At 45.1% G+C, this 18,649-nt stretch overlaps 1 protein-coding gene across 16 annotated transcripts in view; it reads left to right on the forward strand.

Moving 5' to 3' along the window:
- Positions 1-9,765: 9,765 nt before the first annotated feature.
- Positions 9,766-18,649, forward strand: part of CD44 (CD44 molecule (IN blood group)) — an 85,085-nt gene continuing 76,201 nt past the window's right edge. For 5 of the 16 annotated variants that reach the window (XM_019738545.3, XM_019738550.3, XM_019738546.3 and 2 more), the window contains exon 1: positions 9,982-10,225. In XM_019738545.3, coding sequence (XP_019594104.3) covers positions 10,159-10,225 — 67 coding nt within the window. In that variant the 5' untranslated portion in view covers positions 9,982-10,158. Of the gene's footprint in view, positions 10,226-18,649 lie in introns of all 16 variants that reach the window. The other 11 variants (XM_019738551.3, XM_074336203.2, XM_074336204.2 and 8 more) reach the window with 8 other exon arrangements.

Here is an 18,649-nt window from a genome sequence, read left to right on the forward strand (position 1 = left end):
GTAAATTTCTATGTGCTTGAGCCATTGTATATTGTTGAGTTAATGTATTAATAGCTCAAATTAGAGCACAAAATACACTAAGGTAGGATAAAAGATGGGCTAGTGCAGTGTCCATAAAGCCAAGCGAATATAGAATTTAGAGGAAGAATGGATCAACAATAAGAGGAACTACATCTGGATATGAACAACTAGAACTTGAGATGTGAACATGTCGGCTGGGGGATGGTAAGCTTCTGAGAATAATTTTTCTCTTTTGATTAAAGGAGAGAACCATATGATGAAAGACCCTTTTCTTCCTGCCTACCTCCTTTCTTCAGCTTTGGATATTGCTGTGTAAGGATTTTATGCCTGGATCTGTGGCAACTATTTTGTGACATGAGGCAAACAGCACGAGAGTGAAAACTGACAAGCTAAGAGTGATGCAGAAGAATGAACAGATTTTGTGCCTGACACTCTGATTGAGCTACGTAACCAACCGTGGAATGACCTTTCTCTATATATTTCATTGATAAAACAATGAAGTCTTTCTTTAAAAAAATAATAATTGTAATTTTTTGGACCCCACTATATTCCAAATTCTGTTAAGCTAAATAGATATACGGTTAGATTATATACTTTAATTTTCAAAACTAATTATGTAAAGCATTAAATGAGGAACTTAAGCTTAAGCTCTAAGGAGTTGAATAAATTGCCCAAGGTTACACAGAAAATAAATAATGCTCTTCAGCATCATATGACATTGCATTCAAAATGATAAGTCTCAAGAACCAGATAAGTGCAGAGAGCCATTTTAGGATGATGGATGGTGGTGGATCATGGAATGAGAAGAGTTTCAGGGGCTTGAGGTGACCATCTAACAAAACGATCCATCAAGATCTCTCTGAGGTACTCCTTCCTAGAGCCTTTCTGAACTACACCAGTCTCCCTCACTACTCTTTAAACTCCATTACTTACTTCTCCTCATCCAGCTCATTACAAACTGCCTTGGTGGGTCACTGGACTTTCTTCAAAGTTGACTTACATGCTAGATTTTTATTACTTGATTGCATTAAGCTCTTCTCTATCTTTAGGCACATGTAGGTAATGGAGAATTACCCTTCCCCAGCCTCCTTGCAATTAGATGGGGTCATATGACTAGGTCTAGCCAATGGGTTGTGAGCTGTAACAGTATATATTATTTCTGAGCCAAAGCGTTTAATCACTGGTATGAGGTCTTCTACTGTTCTCTTTCCCTGATTTCAACAAGTGTGTTAAAACGGAAGTGCCATAAAATCAAAATACCCGGAATCACTGAGTTACTGCATGGAAGACAGCTGCCTTAAAGAATTGCCTGCACTCACAGCAGACTTAGCATAGCAAGAAGTCACTTGAGTGATTGTGTTAGGCCTCTGAGATTTTAGTGATGTTGTTGCTGGACTGTCCTGACTAATACAACTTAATATTTCATCCTGATCAGAGATGGCAAGTCTCGATTATTCATGTTATCATTGCACCATCCTGAAGATGTGATATATACTGTTAATCCATCACTGAATTCTTACCAATTGAGCTGTAAGGCCTCAGAATCTTTCTCATCACAATGACCTAAGCAACCATGACTAATAACTGGAGCTGGAAAATAAAGAGAAACCCACCAAAATCACCTCACTGCCAACAGCATAAAATGCAACCTTCTTACCATGGCCTGAAAGGCCACACAAGAGCTGGACCTTATCATCCTCCATCATTTTATTTCCTACCATTCACTTTCTCTTTCACTCTGCTCCAGCCACGCTGGCCTTTTCTTTCCCCCCAACCAACAATATTCCCATCTCAAGCCATTACATTTGCTGTGCTTTCTTTTTTGAAAGCTTTTCTCATATTTTTGCAAGTTTGGCTCAAATGTCACCCCTTCAGACAGACTTTTCTATCCATCCCATTACCTCCACTCATCTCCTCATTGATAATAAAATATGGTTCTGTCTTTTCTTTTGCTGTTGTATTCCTGGTACTTAGATGAGTGCCTGGTGCAGAGAGGTGCTTACTAAATATTTCTGGAAATAATGAAGGCCACTGAGCTGCCAACCCTGATCTAGACCATAATATTTTGAAGAGAGAGGGCAGGTCCAGTTCATCTTTGTTTTTTCCTGAGTGCTTAGTCCATGTTGTGTATACAATAGATGTTCATTAAATTCCTGATTGATGGTTAGAAGACTTTTATTTTCCTTCATGTCATAATGGTTTCGTGTCTGTTCCTTTTGTCTTTCTTCCACCTTTCATATGCTCTCTCAAGATGTGTCTTCTTTTCTCTCTCCTTCCCCCTCCCTTGGCACATCCTCTCCTAATTAAGTTCAGTTCATGTCTCTTTCTCACCCACACAATGCCTTCTAAAGCAGCAGTCTACTGTGGCTGAGGAACAGTATCCAGCAATAAAATGGGTTCCGACTTGGCCTCACATCCAAGTTTAGCACCTATTCCCTTTTCTGCAGGAGTTGATGCTAAGCCCCCTCAGGACTTGCTGAGAGCCTCATACCTGTACATTGGAACCCAGAAGTTTTACTCTTTGGATGTTTGGAAGAGAAGCAGCTGTTACCATCCGCCAGCTTAAAAGTTTTGCCTTTGAAATAGACTATAAGGCATGTTCAGACAGAAAGGGGCTTTCTGGAGAAGCCCTGGAAAGACAGAATTCAGAAGACCTGCCACTCATTTGGATTGCCATGCAACTGTGGGCAAACCATCATCAGAGATGTTTAGTTTGTATAACAGTGAAGGAGAAATGATTGCATTCTTTGAGTATAATTGGATGATGCAGGGGAGGGGTTGTAGGAAAGGCCACGTAGTGAAAACAGCAAAGGGACTTAAATTCAAAAGACCTGAGCTTTAGAGTCAGAAGTCTGAATTCAAGACCCAAATGTAGGCACATCCTCCATTCATTTGAGCCTCTCTCTACTTCATTGTAAAACAGAGTGATGCCTTCCTATATTCATCCAATCTTTTTGGCTGCAACAGAAATCAGTTTAAGCTACCACAAGGAAAATACAAAGGGTTTATTGAAGGACAGTGGGGTGCTTCACAGAAGTGAGGGGCACAAAATGAGTCAGGTGTCAAGAATGGACTAGAACAAGGAACCTGAAAAGTATCAGAGCTCAAGTTTTTCTGCTTTTCTCTGAGCTTCTGCCGTATTCTTCTTTTTCCTGTTTCTCCGTTCACAGGGAGGTATATAGGTACTCCATAGGTCCCAAGCGTGTGTCTTACAGGTTCAGCCACAGTCCGGTTCAAAATTTCTAGAGCAAAGACTCTGATTGGCCTGACTTGCATTAGCTGTCCAATCAGTCATAGACATGGGCAGTAGAGGTCGCATATTAAAATTATGGCTGCCAGGAGGCTACATTAAGCATCTGGATGCAATATTCAGAGAAGGATCTACAAGATGTGGGCTGGACCAACAATCCAGAATGTGTCTTGTGAGGAGCATAGTCTCTGAATAAACTCTCAGGTACTATAAACAGAACACAGCATTGAATTCTAGGCAGGACATACAGCTATCTCACAATGATGCCATAAGGTAAAAGGCACAGTCTTTAGCAAATCTCAAATTTCTGAGCAAGTAATGAAGGGCTGAGTCTATGCATTTAAAGTCACCTTATTGTAGGAGTCTGATTTTTCAATGAGAATAAGCTTTCTCTACCCTTGACCTTAGCAACTTCCTCTTCACCTCCTCAACTTGAACAAGAGCTTCCGAGAGAGATCTTTATTCTTAAAAGAAACTGACTGGAATAAAATTCAGTGAAAACTAATTAATTAAGACTCCATTGACTTGGCATTTGTACTAGATCAATAATCAGGAAGGGGTCAAAATTTTCTATTTCTACATCTCTCAATAGCAAAAAGATTACCTTTAAGTAAAATAAAGATGTGACTTTGGATAAGTCACCTAACCTCTCTAAGCCTTGATTTCCTTATCTGTAAAATAGGAATGAGCTTTTCATAGAATTGTTGTGACAATGAAATGTCCTTAGATTTGACATGTACTGAGTACTGGTAATTAGCTGCAATATTGATGACAATAATGGTGATGGTGGTGGTGTTGGTGATAGCAGCAGTCGTGGAAGATCATGATGATTAATTACGACAGAATCAAGAATGTTTAAAATTTTCTCAGCACATAGTAATCACATAGTGAATAGAAAAAACAATTTTCAGACAACCCCAAGGATGTTAGTCACCATTTACGTGTTAGCCACAGATGTGACCAAAACAAATTATGCTTACAAGTTCATTAATGCAGATCTCTTAAAGCCTTTGAAAAGATGTTTAACTAACAAATCAGTTGGAGTGGGGAGAAGATGACTAAATAAGAATTTTAGTTATTACATGTGCTTCAAAGGGCATACGATATACTCTTTCATTTGTCTTCCTCCCAATTAGCTCGCTACATAAAGTCACACATCATTCATTCAAATTTTGTCTTCAAAAATTCACATTTATGTGGCAACATGAAAAATTGGTTACCATCTAATTATGGGATTTGGTCCTATTGGCATACTATTTTAACATCCACAGATCTGTGTAAAACCCATTTTGCAACTGACATGGACATATTTAGACCCTAGAGGCACTTGTCCCCTTTGAATGTCCAGGGTGCAGCACCCATGCCGACTACTTTATTTGCTGTATTTTGAAAGACCTACTAGTAATCCTAAAGTTTCAGCTCCATAGTCGCCCTCGGTTAGCTCGAGACTAATTAGTCACTCAACATCATTTATTTATCATGAAAATTGCTTCCCAAATTACCAGTTTATTTAGACTTCACTAATAAGTATTTCACAAGAGCTTTTTAACCACTACTCATTTGCATGTGTAGAATTCACACTGAGAGGGTGAATTAAGAATGGAGTTTTTGGTTTTTTTTACTCTTGCTAGATTGCTCCTTCCCTGGGATGCAGAATTGAATGTTGTCCCTTTAAAAGAGTCTGGTGGTATGCTGTGTTTATAAACCTCAAATCCATGATTCAGCCTCACATTTCCCATCCTTGCTCCACACGGTCTTGCTCACATTTGGTTTATATTTGACTTTTATTTGCTTAAAAAAGACAAGATTTATTACTAGTCAGAAGCCGGCAGGCCCCGATATTTTAGAAAAAAATAAATACACAAACCCTAGTCTGCCAGAGTGAACCATGCTCTGGCTTTACTGGGTCTTCTGAAAGAGGTCACCCAGATAGGACACTGCTGCTTGCATTTGTCTAGAAAATGTCAAGTAGTCTAAATGCTTCTACCTATTGGCTCATGTGGTTTCTGAAGCCACCCTGTGAAGTGCTGGGAAGAAAAAGCACAAGAATCACTCATGCATTTAAGTAATATGTATTTACTGAGCACAGTACATATGCCAGAGATGCAGGATTGTCTGGCACTGAGAGCTGAGTGTCTCCTGGTGACTAAGACAGACATGTCCTGTCCTTAGGTAGGTGGGCGGGTCACTGAGTCCCACCATGAGGCAGGCACTCCAGGAAAGGGTCTTGATGCCTTCTTTTACTCACTACTCATAACAAACTGTGAGAAAGGTCTTATTAACTTCATTTTGTAGATGGGATAAGCGAAACTCCCAGAGGTGAAGTGACCTGAGTAAAGTCACCAGCTGATAAGAGGGAGAGCCGGTGCTCAGATGTGGGCGTTCTTAATCCGAGGCTGCTGATGACATCCTGGATTCTTTCCAAATATGTGATCTCATGTCAACCCAGATCAATTCAAGCTCTCTTTTTTCAGTTTCCCACATCCCATGCTTTGGCTTAGAAAGGTGTCTGGTGCAACATACAACAGATATTGAGCATCTGAAATTAGTGCTTTAAGGATTTAATCTTTATGGAAGCTCAGAGAATAGCCTGGGAAAGTCTTTGTGAGACCAACGGTGTGGGTGGAACAAGGGTGAGAGAGGAGCTTGGAGAGGTGATCCAGGAATTCCCAAAGGTTTCCCCTGACTCAGGAAGTCATAAGGTCAGTTGGAAATGAGTCAGTGGTGGCATGGGGCAAACAACCTCAGGCCCTCCCTAAACCTTGGGGAAGCAGGCAGGCCAAATACTCTCCCCTGAGAGAAGAATCCTAATTACAATCCCTAGCATTTGCATGCCCCTCTACAGTTTGCAAAGTACTTTCATGTCCATTTCTTCATTTGCTGACTGTTCACTGTACAAATGCAGAAGGGACCAGGGTCCAAGATCACCTTGTCTAGTGATTTTAACATATTTTTTAAAAAGTAAAACCCTTTGTCAAAATGAAATCTCAAATGGTAGTCTAGTGTATAAAATTGACGTGAGTGGAAGTTCTGTGGTTGGGATGGGGAAGGCACAGCCTATGCTGAAGCCTTTGCTTTGACCTCTGTGTCTATTTCTGAGGGGTCTCCAAGCAGCCTCCAAGTGCCATAAAACACAGTAGGACAAACGTGTTTCTAGTAAATACACATCCTGCTTCACTCCCCTCCTCCAAAATAAAAAATGGAAAAAAAAAAGAAAGAAAGAAAGAAAAAAAAGAAGAAGAAGAAGAAAGAAAGAAAAGAAAAGAAAGCTGAATGCCCTGGAAGTAACTTGAGATGTCCAAGGCCGCTCTTTGTCTAGTATACGTTGCATGGAATTCACCAGGGCAGGTTTTTCAGAGGGATAATTTCTGAAGATTTAATTTGGAGCCCGTTTGCCCCCCGGTGTTTCAGGAAAGTGTCCTCTTGGTCGCAGAGAGCAGGAGGGTCAACTCTGCTGCTACTGGCAGCACTTTGCAAAGTGCCTGCTCTTCACGTGGGGCTCAGAGACACTGTCGTCATTTCAGAGAGGCCACCCCTGAGTTATGGGCTGCCAGCCACAGAGTGATTGGAGAGTAGGCCCAGTGATGTTTCAGCCTGATACACTCTCTCTGAAAATGCAAGAGGAGCAGTGTATCAGCATGCAGGCTCTCCCCAACTCAAACTGTACATTAAACTAGATAGTGATTGTTATTGGGTGACTGTGTGTTTCCCTCCAAAATTAATATGTTGAGGGCCGGCCCGGTGGCTCAGGCGGTTAGAGCTCCGTGCTCCTAACTCCGAAGGCTGCCAGTTCTATTCCCACATGAGCCAGTGGGCTCTCAACCACAAGGTTGCCAGTTCAATTCCTCGAGTCCCGCAAGGGATGGTGGGCAGTGCCCCCTGCAACTAAGATTGAATACGGCACCTTGAGCTGAGCTGCCTCCCGGATGGCTCAGTTGGTTGGAGCACGTCCTCTCAACCACAAGGTTGCTGGTTCGACTCCCGCAAGGGATGGTGGGCTGTGCCCCCTGCAACTAGCAATGGTAACTGGACCTGGAGCTGAGCTGCACCCTCCACAACTAAGACTGAAAGGACAACAACTTGACTTGGAAAAAAGTCCTGGAAGTACACACTGTTCCCCAATAAAGTCCCGTTCCCCTTCCCCAATAAAATCTTTAAAAAAAGAAATTAATATGTTGAAATCCTAAACCCCAATGTGATGGTATTAGGAGGTGGGGCCTTTGGGATGTGATTAGGTCATGAGGGTGGGGCCCTCATGTATGGGATTAGTGCCTTTATAAAAAAAGACACACAAAAGACTCTCTCTCTCTTCCTCACTCCCATCCTTATGTGAGGATAGGAGATGACAGCTATCTGCAAACCAGGAACCCTGCTATGTGGGCACCCTAATCTCAAACTTCCCAGTCTCCTGAGTTGTGCGAAATACATTTCTGTTGTTTAAGCCACCCAGTCTATGGCATTCTGTTATAACAGCCTGAACTGATTAAGATAGTGGTGATGGCTGCACAATTTTGTGAATATACTAAATGCTACTGAATGGTTAAAATGGTAAATTTTAGGTTATATGTATTTTAGCACAACAGTAATAATAGCAATAGCACCAATAATAAAACTTGCATTGGCTCCCTATTTCCTAGGGATCAAGTTCAAACTTCCTGGTACAGTTTACGACCTGACCCCTGCTTACCTCTCTAGGCCATGTCTTGCTTTCCCCCTTAAACTCTTCATCGGATCAAATGTTCAGGTCATTCCCAACTGCTCTCCATTGCCTAAACAAGCCACATTCTTTCACTTTTCCATCTTCACTCACAATTTTGTTTTTAGTAATAATAGGAAACATTTATGTATAGTGCTTATTATATGCATATACACACACACATATCTAGTGCTTAATACATGCAGGACTTTTGATTCATTTAATCCTCACAAATTCTGTGAAGTAGATACTGTTAAACTTGAGGAAATTGAGCCTAATTGGCTTATTCAAGTTCACACAACTAGTAAGCAGCCAAGGCAAAGTGTAAAGCCAGGCACTCTGGCTCCTGAATCCCTGCTATTGATCACTACAGAGGACTGCCTGTGGATGCTTTGTCCTCGCAGTTTCTTCTGAAGAATTCCTGGTTCAAATATCACCTCCACTGTGAAGCCCTCGCCACCCCCACCCCCCACTTCTGCGGCATTCCCCAGGAAAGGATGCAGCTCTTTTTTGTAGGATCAACAGCACTCTGCACACACACACACACACACACACACACACACACACACACACACACAGTGCAGTAATAGCCTGCTCCTGAGTCTGATTCCCTACCAAAGTGTGAGGCCCCTGAAGACAGGGCAGGTCTCATTTCTCCTGAACTTTTGAGCACTCACGACATATTTAATGAATTAAAGATGGCTGAGTGCACTTTCTCTCAATTTCTGTCAATAAATAACAAAATCAAAAGGGAATTACTTTCCCTCAGAAATTTTGGCAAGGCTCCTTCAGGGTTTGGCCACAGTCACTGATAACCACTATCATTTCCTGTGTATCTCACCACACAAGAAAGCCCACTCAGATTTACTTTCAGTAGTTCACATTTACAATAAACACTGCTTTTGATTTCCAAATGTTAAACCACAGGATATTAGAGGTAGATATGTAATTATAATGCAAATAATGATTTTTCAAACTCAAAAGGCCTCCCTGAAAATATGACAATCTCCCCCAACCCTTTTTTTGAGATTTATTGGGTAAGATAGATGGGGAAAAGTGGATCACTATTTGCACAGATCAGAGTATAAATGTGACCAAGAAAGAATGGACGGATGTGTGTGTAGATAAGAATATGGATAAAATGATGGGTGGATATGTAGCTGGATGGATGCAGAGATGAACAAACACATGGGTGGATGGACGGAGAAGATAGTGTATAGATGGGTATGGGTTTGTGAAGAAATGTGAACAAAAATCTATGGAAAAATGGATAAGAAGTTGTACGGAAGGGTGGTTGGATAGATGAATGGACAGGAGGACGGATAGATGTATGAACCCTGAAGGGATGTAAGGAAAGGTGGGTAGATAGATGAATGGGTGGATGGAATATTTGGAGGATGAATGAGAGTGTGGGTGAGTGGATGAATGAATGGTGGATGAATCCAGGTGCCAGCCTGAGACTGGAGGGTGACACATGGGTTAGTGGAGCCAAACGCCAGCCCCATGGCTGCCCATCGTCATCCTGCTGGAGCCCTTCTGATGCGAAGCAAAAATCCACCGAGCCATGTGGCCTCGTTCAGGGAAGAAGAATCACTCTCCATTCCTCCTCGCCACTTTCCCAGCTCCTCTCCGAGAACATCCAGCTGCCTGTGCAACCCAGAGAGAATTATGCCCCGGCCCGGTTCAAAGAGAAACAGCGGAGGGCCTGAGGCGGAACGCAGCGGGGTGAGGTTTCAGGACTCAAGTCATCTTCCTTCCTGAGGCTGCACTCCAAGCTGACGGGCTCGCTGTGGGAGAAGAAAGCCGGTGCGTCCCCGGGCTCACCGGCCCCCCACGGCTCTCCCGGCTCCCGCCCGGGCAGTCCCGAATTACTATTTCCATAGAGAAAGGGTTGGGGGCGCCTGGGCCCACGCAGAGGAGGGCTGGTACGTCTTTAAACCTCTGCCCGCTGCTTAGTCACAGCCCCCCTCGCTTGGGTGTGTCCTTTGCTCGCTCCCTCCCTCCCTCCCTCTTAGGTCATTACTTATAAAAGCCGCAGCCAACTTCCGAGGCGCCCTCATTGCCCATCGGTACCCCAGCCTCTAACAGGTTCGGGCCGCCCTCCACGCCCTGTCCTCCGCCAGTCCCCCGCCCAGTGCGCCGGGACCCTCCAGCTCCACTCGCTTGCTCTCTCTCTGTCCGCTCCGACACCATGGGCAAGTTTTGGTGGCGCGCAGTCTGGGGACTCTGTCTCGTGCAGCTGAACCTGGCGCAGATCGGTGAGTGCCCGCCGGGGCAGCGGGAGGCAGTGACAGGAGTGGCCAGGACAGACCCGACAGCCGCGCAGGCTGAGTTGGCTCTGGGGGCCGGAGTGAAGGGGGCGGCGAGCGACTCGGATTTGGTTAAGGGGGGCTAGGGTTTGCGCTAAGCTGTTGGAGAGTTTGTTGGTGTGAAGTGCCGTTTTGTTAAAAGGAAAAGAGAAAGAGAAGAAAGTTTGCCGGGCAAGCTGCCGGCGCGCAGTTTTGGGCGCAGTTCAGATCCTCAGAAAGTAACTGTACTCCTGGATGCGCACAGCCGGATTCTGGACTAACAGGCTCTTGTGCCCAAGGGTGCCCAAGCCGGACTGGGCTGTGGCTTGGCAGGGCAGGGCTGGGCAGGGCAGGGGCAGGGGCCGTGCACGGGATGGTAGCGACGTGGCCACAGTGGTAGGCACCGTTTCATGTGTGAGAGCTGGTGGCCATGAGCTTTCCAGGAAGGGGTCCTGGCTTCCTACAGCTCTCCACTACGCCTGGGTTCCAAAGCTCTTCCAGTTGGCTCCAGTCACTGACTATCTTACTCAGCGCTAGTGGGAACTTGCACCAGCTCGGTGGTGAGGTTCTGGGTCTCCATGAGTTGCCAGCCTGGGGCAGGGAGTGTGAGTCGAAAAGGCAATGACTGGACAAGGTGCTCATTCCTTGTAAACTTCTGCTTCTGCCAATCAGTTAGGGGAAATCCAGACAGTAATGTGGCTCATATTCCCGCCTGGCAGTCTTGGTTGGCACAGGGACAGAAGGCTGGGCACCAAGGTCGCATCTGGGACCCTGGAGCTGGGGCTGGCCAAAGCTCATCCAGACAGGGTCTGTAACTTTCAGTGGTTGTGGAGGGGGTGGCTGTGTGTGAGGTATTCTGGCGAGGCTGAACTCCAAGCGTTCCTTTTCTTTGTCTATATATGTACAGATAATTACATGGCTGATTTGCTTATCGCTAGCAAAATTAATTTTTCTTTTAAGAAGTGCCAGCTGGGTCATTAAAACCGCTCAGCCTATGGTTAATTCTACCCAGCAAGTATTTATTAAACCTAGCTCTGGGGATACCAAGAACGTAAAAGTCCTACCTGGGTACGTGAAACTGAGAATAAGTGGGGAACCAGGATTTAAATTCCTGAAACACAAATAATAATAATAATAATAATAATAATAATAATAATAATAATTGGAATGACAGCACTAGCCACCATGTATTGCACACGTTTCCTATGCCAGACACTGTAAAATTCTTTACATGTGTTATATCGTTTTACCCTCATGGTGGTCCAGTGAGACGTGTCCTATTATTAGCCCTGTTTTACAGCAGGGAAACAAACTGAAGCTCAGAGACGTTAAGTGACTTGCCAGTGTTCACACAGCCAGAGGATTGGTTCTCATGTGAACCCAGACCCATTCGCCTATGCTTAGTCAGAATATGTTAGACTGGCATGGACAAAATCGAAAAGGATTTCGGGGAAGGAGGGGTTGTAGTGGACCAGAGGCCTTAGAGGAGATGGGGGCTGGAGATCCAATGGCTCTTAAAAGGCAGAAATACTTGGAATGGGAGAGAAGAGGGACAATTAAGTGTAGGGAGAGCCCTGGACCTGGCCTCAGAGAAGAGAGGCCTCTGGGGAAGTTGATCTGTATGTTACCTTCCAGTGACAGCTTCTGCTTTCTGAGGATTCTGACACCCAACTTCTCCCAATTTGTCTGCCTGATTCTTCTGAAGGACCCCGTCTCCTGATATTTGGCACTCGCCTGACCCTTGAGGTTCTCCCGGAGACTGGCAGGCTCACCCCTACCCCACGTCTCCATGGTCACTTTGGGCAGTGTCACTTGGAGGAAGCACAGAAAATGCCAGTAACAATAACTGCCTGGGCCCTGGCTTTCATGTGCTTGTAAAGTTGTTTGGAAGGAACTAAGACTTGGAAAGGAGACATGACTTAACAGTGGTCTCAGAGTGGGCAGACAGAGAGGGGAAGGAGAAAGACGAGGGGGGAAGGAAAGGCACTTGTCCTTGCTCCATTCCAGGGGATGGTGGGAAGACAGTGAGGAAACTTTGGAAAGGGGCAAGGCTTTGAGGAGGAAGAAAGATCCAATGTTCATATTGGAAAGCAAAAAGTAGAGAAATGGCCAAATGTAGTTAAACAACATTGGATCCAGAAACCGTGAGTTGGAGAACAGATATTTTGAACTAGTTATCTTATGTGGGAGGAAGAAAGTGGCCCTGGGTGCAGGATAGGATGAGCTCTCTTGCACACATCTCCTCCTTTCCTCTGTGGGCCAGAGGTCATTGCTAGGGAATCACGCCCCTGGGGTGTGTCTGAGAGCTCTGGGGTTTGGGGGTGGCATGTGTCCTTCTGTTCTCTCTGAGCATTAGAGACCCCTCTTGCTGGGCATTAGAGCTTTGGCCGTGTTTTCCCATGTGAAGGAGCAAGGAAGCAAACGTCCATCACTGCTGAGGTAGCGTCAGTTAATTCGGTTATTCCCCAAATACACATGGGGCATCTACTTCCTGCAAAGGCAGGGTGCCAGGTAGGCATGTTTGAAGCTGGCAGCCAGTAGGAAAAGTTTCCATTTTCTTCCAAATTGCCCCACATGGGAGGGGATATTGGGTAGCCTGAAATTCTTAGTTTATGACAGACCTCCCTTCCATTCATTCAAAAAATATTTCTTGACTCATGGTCATAAACTTAGAGACGGGGATTCCAAGGATCATTCAAAAAAAAACACCAACCCTTTTTTTCCCCTAGAAGGAAACAGACCCTGAGAGAGAGGGAGGCATGGCTTCCCCTCTCTCTGACAGACCGTTAAGGCAGGACACTTCCCACACATTGGATTTCTGAAATATCAATGTCATCAACAACTGGAATGAGTTCCATTCACCTCTATCCTCTGCATTGGATGGGCAAGATGTGGTCTACTGGTATTTCATGCCTTAATACTATCTTAAACACACATGACAATTTTTTTTATTTTACTCCACAATATATCCTGTTGGAGTTTAATATAAGAATAACGACATGCATATTTCTTACCATAAAGCAAAGTTGATGCTCAAAGAAGAATCTCTGTACTGTCCTGCGGCTTCCAGGGCCTCCTGGACCAACACTGGATCCCTTAGAGTTAGAAGCACCGAGTTTTAAAAGCTTGACACTCTGCTGCTGTGCCGTATGCTTCTGTTCAAAGCTGCATCCTAGGTCCCCCAGAAAATATCGTTTACTGAGCCAGGACTCTATGCGAGAGATTAGCATCGGTTATCTTCCAGAAGCCTCACAACAGCCCGATACACACTCAGCACTCCCTTAACTACATTTGCTAGACAAAGAAACTGAGATGCAGGGAGATGGTATGGTACGACTTTTAAGGACACACAGCTGATAGGTAGTGGAGTTGGGGTCTCCCACTGTCTCACATCCCCCACGTTAAACTCCAATGTCTGTGCTCCTTTGATTCATTTCTTTGCCTCTGGCAGACTTTGGAAACTGTGTGTGTTTCTCCCCCGCCCCTGCCCTCTCCTCCCTTACGGCCAGCTAACATGAAGCCAGTTTGAGTGTCTTCTCTCTCCTTGGCAGGCTGTGGACTTTTGGCTGCCCTGCCCTACCCTACCCTGGCCTGTTTCTCCCCAGGTTTGGCCACAGCTGTCAAGAGATGCCAACCTAGTTATTTGTTACTAAAATAAGTCCCCTTCCTTATCAGAGTCCAGCTGCCCTTCTAGACATGCTCTCATTTGCAGGCTTGGAAAAAAGGGAGAGGCTGTTCCTTGTCTAACAGACAAGTTAAGGCAATGCCCTCTGCCTGAAAATTAAGATAGAGGCCCTTCACTGTCTCTCCCATTGAACCTGCAAGCAATTAGATGCATTGACCCAGAAAGCCCCCTTGTCACATGCTCACTGGAAACCCTCAGCATTTAGCATGGTGTTATGTGCCTCCAGGAGGGAGTCTTGAGGACCCAGGCGGTGCGTTAACACAGTTCTCTACAAAAGTCAAGGATCTAAGCCCATGTGGAGCTGCAGGTGACACGTGGCCACCCAGTGAGATTTCAGATCAGCCTGCCAAGTTAGATGGTTCCAGGCTGAGGTCCCCAGACAGAGTAGAGGTAGTAAGAGGGAAGCTGGGCCTGACTGGGGAGGGGACAGGGCTGTGTTTCCCCAGCACCTCCCTTTTAACTGACTCCACCCAGAGCCTGAAAGGGAAGTGGCTCTTGTAAAAGAATGACCAAAGCAGGTGGCAGATGCTGCCAGACAATGCATAGTTCTCAAAGGGGATCTTTTCTGCCTCAAAGAAAAATTCTGGGGGTTTGCACAGCAAGAAGCTGATGACTCAATTTCCTTTGTTGTCTCTGCTTGAACGGGAAGCACACAAGTGTTCTTTAGAATTACCAGGGTAGGCTAATGCCTCCCACCTTAAATTTAAACCCCACTTTTCACTCAGCAAATTGAAATCTTTCTTTAAAAAGTGTACCCACAAGGGTGTAAGAAGCCAGCCCAATTTGCCAGCGTAAGGAAGGGATGCTTTCTAAAGTTTGTGGTTGTGGCTCTGGCCTGGTTTCAGTGATTGTGCAGTCCAGACTTTCCAGGAGAATCAGGATTTTGAATATGCAAATACTCTACCAATTGACACATAGTATATATTTTGACTAAATCTTTATATATTTTTCTACAAATAAATGCATGTCTTCATGTAATTAGAAATAAAAAATTTGACTCTTTACGTAAATAAATTCACATCTTTACAACTCCTCAATCAATCTAGTGTCCAATTAAATGATATTTGGTTGAGAAAATGTGTACTTTGGAGAGAAATATTTAGTATTCCTCTGTTCTCCATTTCTCAATCACCACAATATATGAAGTGCCAGGAAAAGCCACCTATTTGATCCTTGCTTGCTGGATGCAGACGTACCTACATGGGTGTGCTGTAAGTCTGTATGCACCTGAACGCATGTGTCCACACATAACGTGGGTCTTGCTAGTCAGTCGCTAAGCATTTATAAGGTGTTTGCTGTGGGTCCCTCACTGTGTTGAGTACAATGGGGAATCACACGTATGAGATGTAGGCCTTGCGTTCAAGAAGTTGATGGCCCTACCTGCGTGTAAACACAGTACAGGGGACTGACAGCCTGGCCGGTTTAGATGATCAGACTAAGGGCATTGCCAAGCTGAGGTGCAGCAAGGAGGGCTGGAGGAATCAACGACGGAGAGGAGGGACCAATGCGGACAAGATAGGATTTGAATATATGAACAAGAGGGAATGAGAAAGGGGTGTGTATATTTCTGTCATCCTGCTATTGATTTTCCCACCCTCAAATAAGTTAATGAATTAACTAGACAGTATGGTCCACAAATGTTTATGCACTGCCTGCTCAGTGCACCAGGTAGTTAGGCACCGGAGCGGTCATTGTCAGGAGGACGCTGTCCTTGCCCCTGAGTAGCTCACAGTCCAGCATAAGTTTTCCTGGATAATGGCTGACTGTGCGTTCTGGCTTCCACATGCCAGATTCTGGTAGTACATCCCCCATCCCCATTGTGACAACAAAAACTGCCTCCAGACATTGCCAGATTGGTGGGCAGTGGGATGGTTAAAGTGGCCCCCACCTGGGAATCCCTGGTGTAACAGGATGGCGGCCATCCTGGTAACCTCCATCTCTTACAATGAGGTGTGTGGTTTCCATAAGTCACCAGTTAATTAGTCTTACCGCTTCAGAGTAAAATGATGCAGGAATGCCTTTTTATCTTTGGGAGCCACGGGGTGCTAATAACTTTCACACTCCTCAAAGGGGGAAAACTCTAAACATGATGTATCTTTTATCTGTCTTCCTGCAGCGCTGGGGGAACCCCATGAGATCAAGGGTTGTTATCTCACTCATTTTTGTGGTCCCAAATCCCAGTGCTGGCCCCGTGGCTGTTATCAGTAACTGTTGAACTGAAACGAATGTCTGGAATACAGAAATAACTCTATCCACACATATGGAATATCACACCTAAGATGCAAATACGTTTAGGTGTATATAACAGTGGTGATGGCTGTCTTGCTCAGGGCAGATCTGAGGAGGGCACTTGGCTGGCCAGCTGCCCATCACAGGACTCGTGTTTGGTCTGCCCAAAGATGGAGATCACCCATCTGTTTGTGGCTTTGGTGGCTGCTTGCTGTGGCTGGGATGTCTGTCTAAGGACAGGGTTACTAGATTCCTGAGCTGAGAAGGGAGTGGGAGCCAGGCAGGATGATGACACCAACCCTGAAATTTAAACCTCAAAATAAAACACTCCCCAGCAGCTGCCTGCTTAGGGGTCTGGTTATTTTCAAGATGTTGATCTGAGTTTGGACTCCCTGGGTGAGAGGCTCATACCCATCCAACCTGGAACCCATCCATGCCTGCTTCTGGAAGGTGGTGGCAGCTGGGAGAGAAGCAGAAAAGCTTCACAGAGGATTCTTGCCTTCTCTGTGCATCTCTTGCAGCTACTAAAGGGGGACGTCTCCAGGGAAGCCTGGCATCTGATGGGGAGCCACATTGGCAATGACAAAACATGTCTCCTTTCCACAGAGCTTGCCAAATCTGAAGTTGCCTAGCATGGGGGCAGGTCTTGCATACCCATGGATCGTCTGCTCAGTGAAACTCGGAGACAGGGAGTCAAGCACAAAAAGAGGGCATGGGTGTTGTGGAGGAACAACCTCCTGCCACCAGATATCCCCGAGTCTGGGGTGCACTGGCTGCCTGGGTGTGTCCTCCTAAGTACAAGTGTGGGCAGACAGGTCCCAGGTGGGTGGAGAGGGGCTGAGTCATCAAGGAGGTGATGTGCAAAACTCAAGCCCCAAAAATCTTCCTTGAGTCTTCAGCTGTTGAGAGTATAGGTTAATTGGAAAACTCCAGTGGGGAGAGAGATCATTCACACAGATGAGTAACTGTGAGCATATCCTGGGATATCATTGCCAGGTTCCTTTGGCAGTGCCTGAAAATTCATCTTTCTTCCCCACAACCTTTCTCGAGACTTAGAACTCTTGCACCTTTTGCACTTGCATCTTTCAGCTAGTTGTACCGTGTTTCCGTGAAAATAAGACCTAGTCAGACAATCAGCTCTAATGCATCTTTTAGAGCAAAAATTAATATAAGACCCGGTCTTATTTTACTATAATATAAGACCCGGTCTTATGTTATTTTTTGCTCCAAGACGCATTAGAGCTGGTTGTCTGGCTAGGTCTTATTTTGGGGGAAACAGGGTATGTTTTTGTGACACCATCACCACTATTAGTAATAATAGCAAACATTTATAGAGCGCTAACCATGCTCCAGCACCACTCTAAGTGTTTCCTATATACTAACTCATTTAATATATTCTTATATACTAACTTATATTCCTATATACTAATACATTCCTACATACTAACTTGTTTAATCTGTATACCAATCTTATGAAGGAGTGTATTATCATCCCTGCTTATGTATGAGAAAATTGAGGCATAGCGAATTTAAGGAACTTACTTGCCCAAGACCACAAAGCTGGACAGTGATGGAGCTGCGATTCAAACTGGTGGTCTGGCTACTGGGATCATGCTCTTAGTTACTACATCGGTGTTCTTCCTTACTATATCAAGATGTCAGGGCAGCCCCAGAAACTCGAATGATGATTCCTGGTAGTACTCTGGTCGTTTTCATAAACCCCATTTGGAAATCAGGTGTGGGTAGAGTCCTAAGGTCTACAGAGCTGGTTTTGCCCTGCTTTTTCACATGTGATGTTCAAGGAGGGGCCTGGGGCTGCAAAAATAAAAAAGAAGTTGTAATGGAAACTTCTTCCCATTCATATTATGAGTGGCTCATTCCTTCCAATCCCTGGATAGATGGTCTGCTCTCTTCTATGTGATGGGACGTTGGGGAGGGGCTAGGACTGAAAGGGATGGTGAATTGAGTTATTTGTTGATTATCACATCATTACTTGTCACCTGGATGAAAGGAGAAGGTTGTTGATTGATATTTGTCCATAGTCTTGGACTTTGGCTCTTGATTGGACAAAGCTGAGAAATGAACCAATCAAATAGGAGTAAAATGTTTGCCTTCAGCTTAACGGTTCTTGGTACCAGACTCTTCTCTCCACCAGCTCGCATTGATGAGGGAGGGAGGGGAACAGGGAGAAGGCTGTCAGGAATCAAGCTACACTCACCAGGCACAAAGAATTGACCTAAAGCTGGAAGTGTGCTATAGCCTCTTTTCCCAGCCCTAGCCCAAACCAGATGGCCTGGCTTTTGTATGGCCCAAGTCACCATTGCCTGGGGAGGTAGGAAAAGGGCAGGGGGCATGTTTCCTCTGGGTGTCCCTGGCTGAGAAACAAACCACCCAGGAAAGGAGGAGGCAAAGCTCCCGGGGGACATTTGAGTTAGTCTGCAGAAAGGGTCCCAGGCCTTTGGCCTGCAGACAGAGAGTCA

Source organism: Rhinolophus sinicus, chromosome 14, assembly GCF_057876585.1.
Source record: "Rhinolophus sinicus isolate RSI-liver-muscle chromosome 14, RSI-T2T, whole genome shotgun sequence".
Taxonomy (NCBI): Eukaryota; Metazoa; Chordata; class Mammalia; order Chiroptera; family Rhinolophidae; genus Rhinolophus; species Rhinolophus sinicus.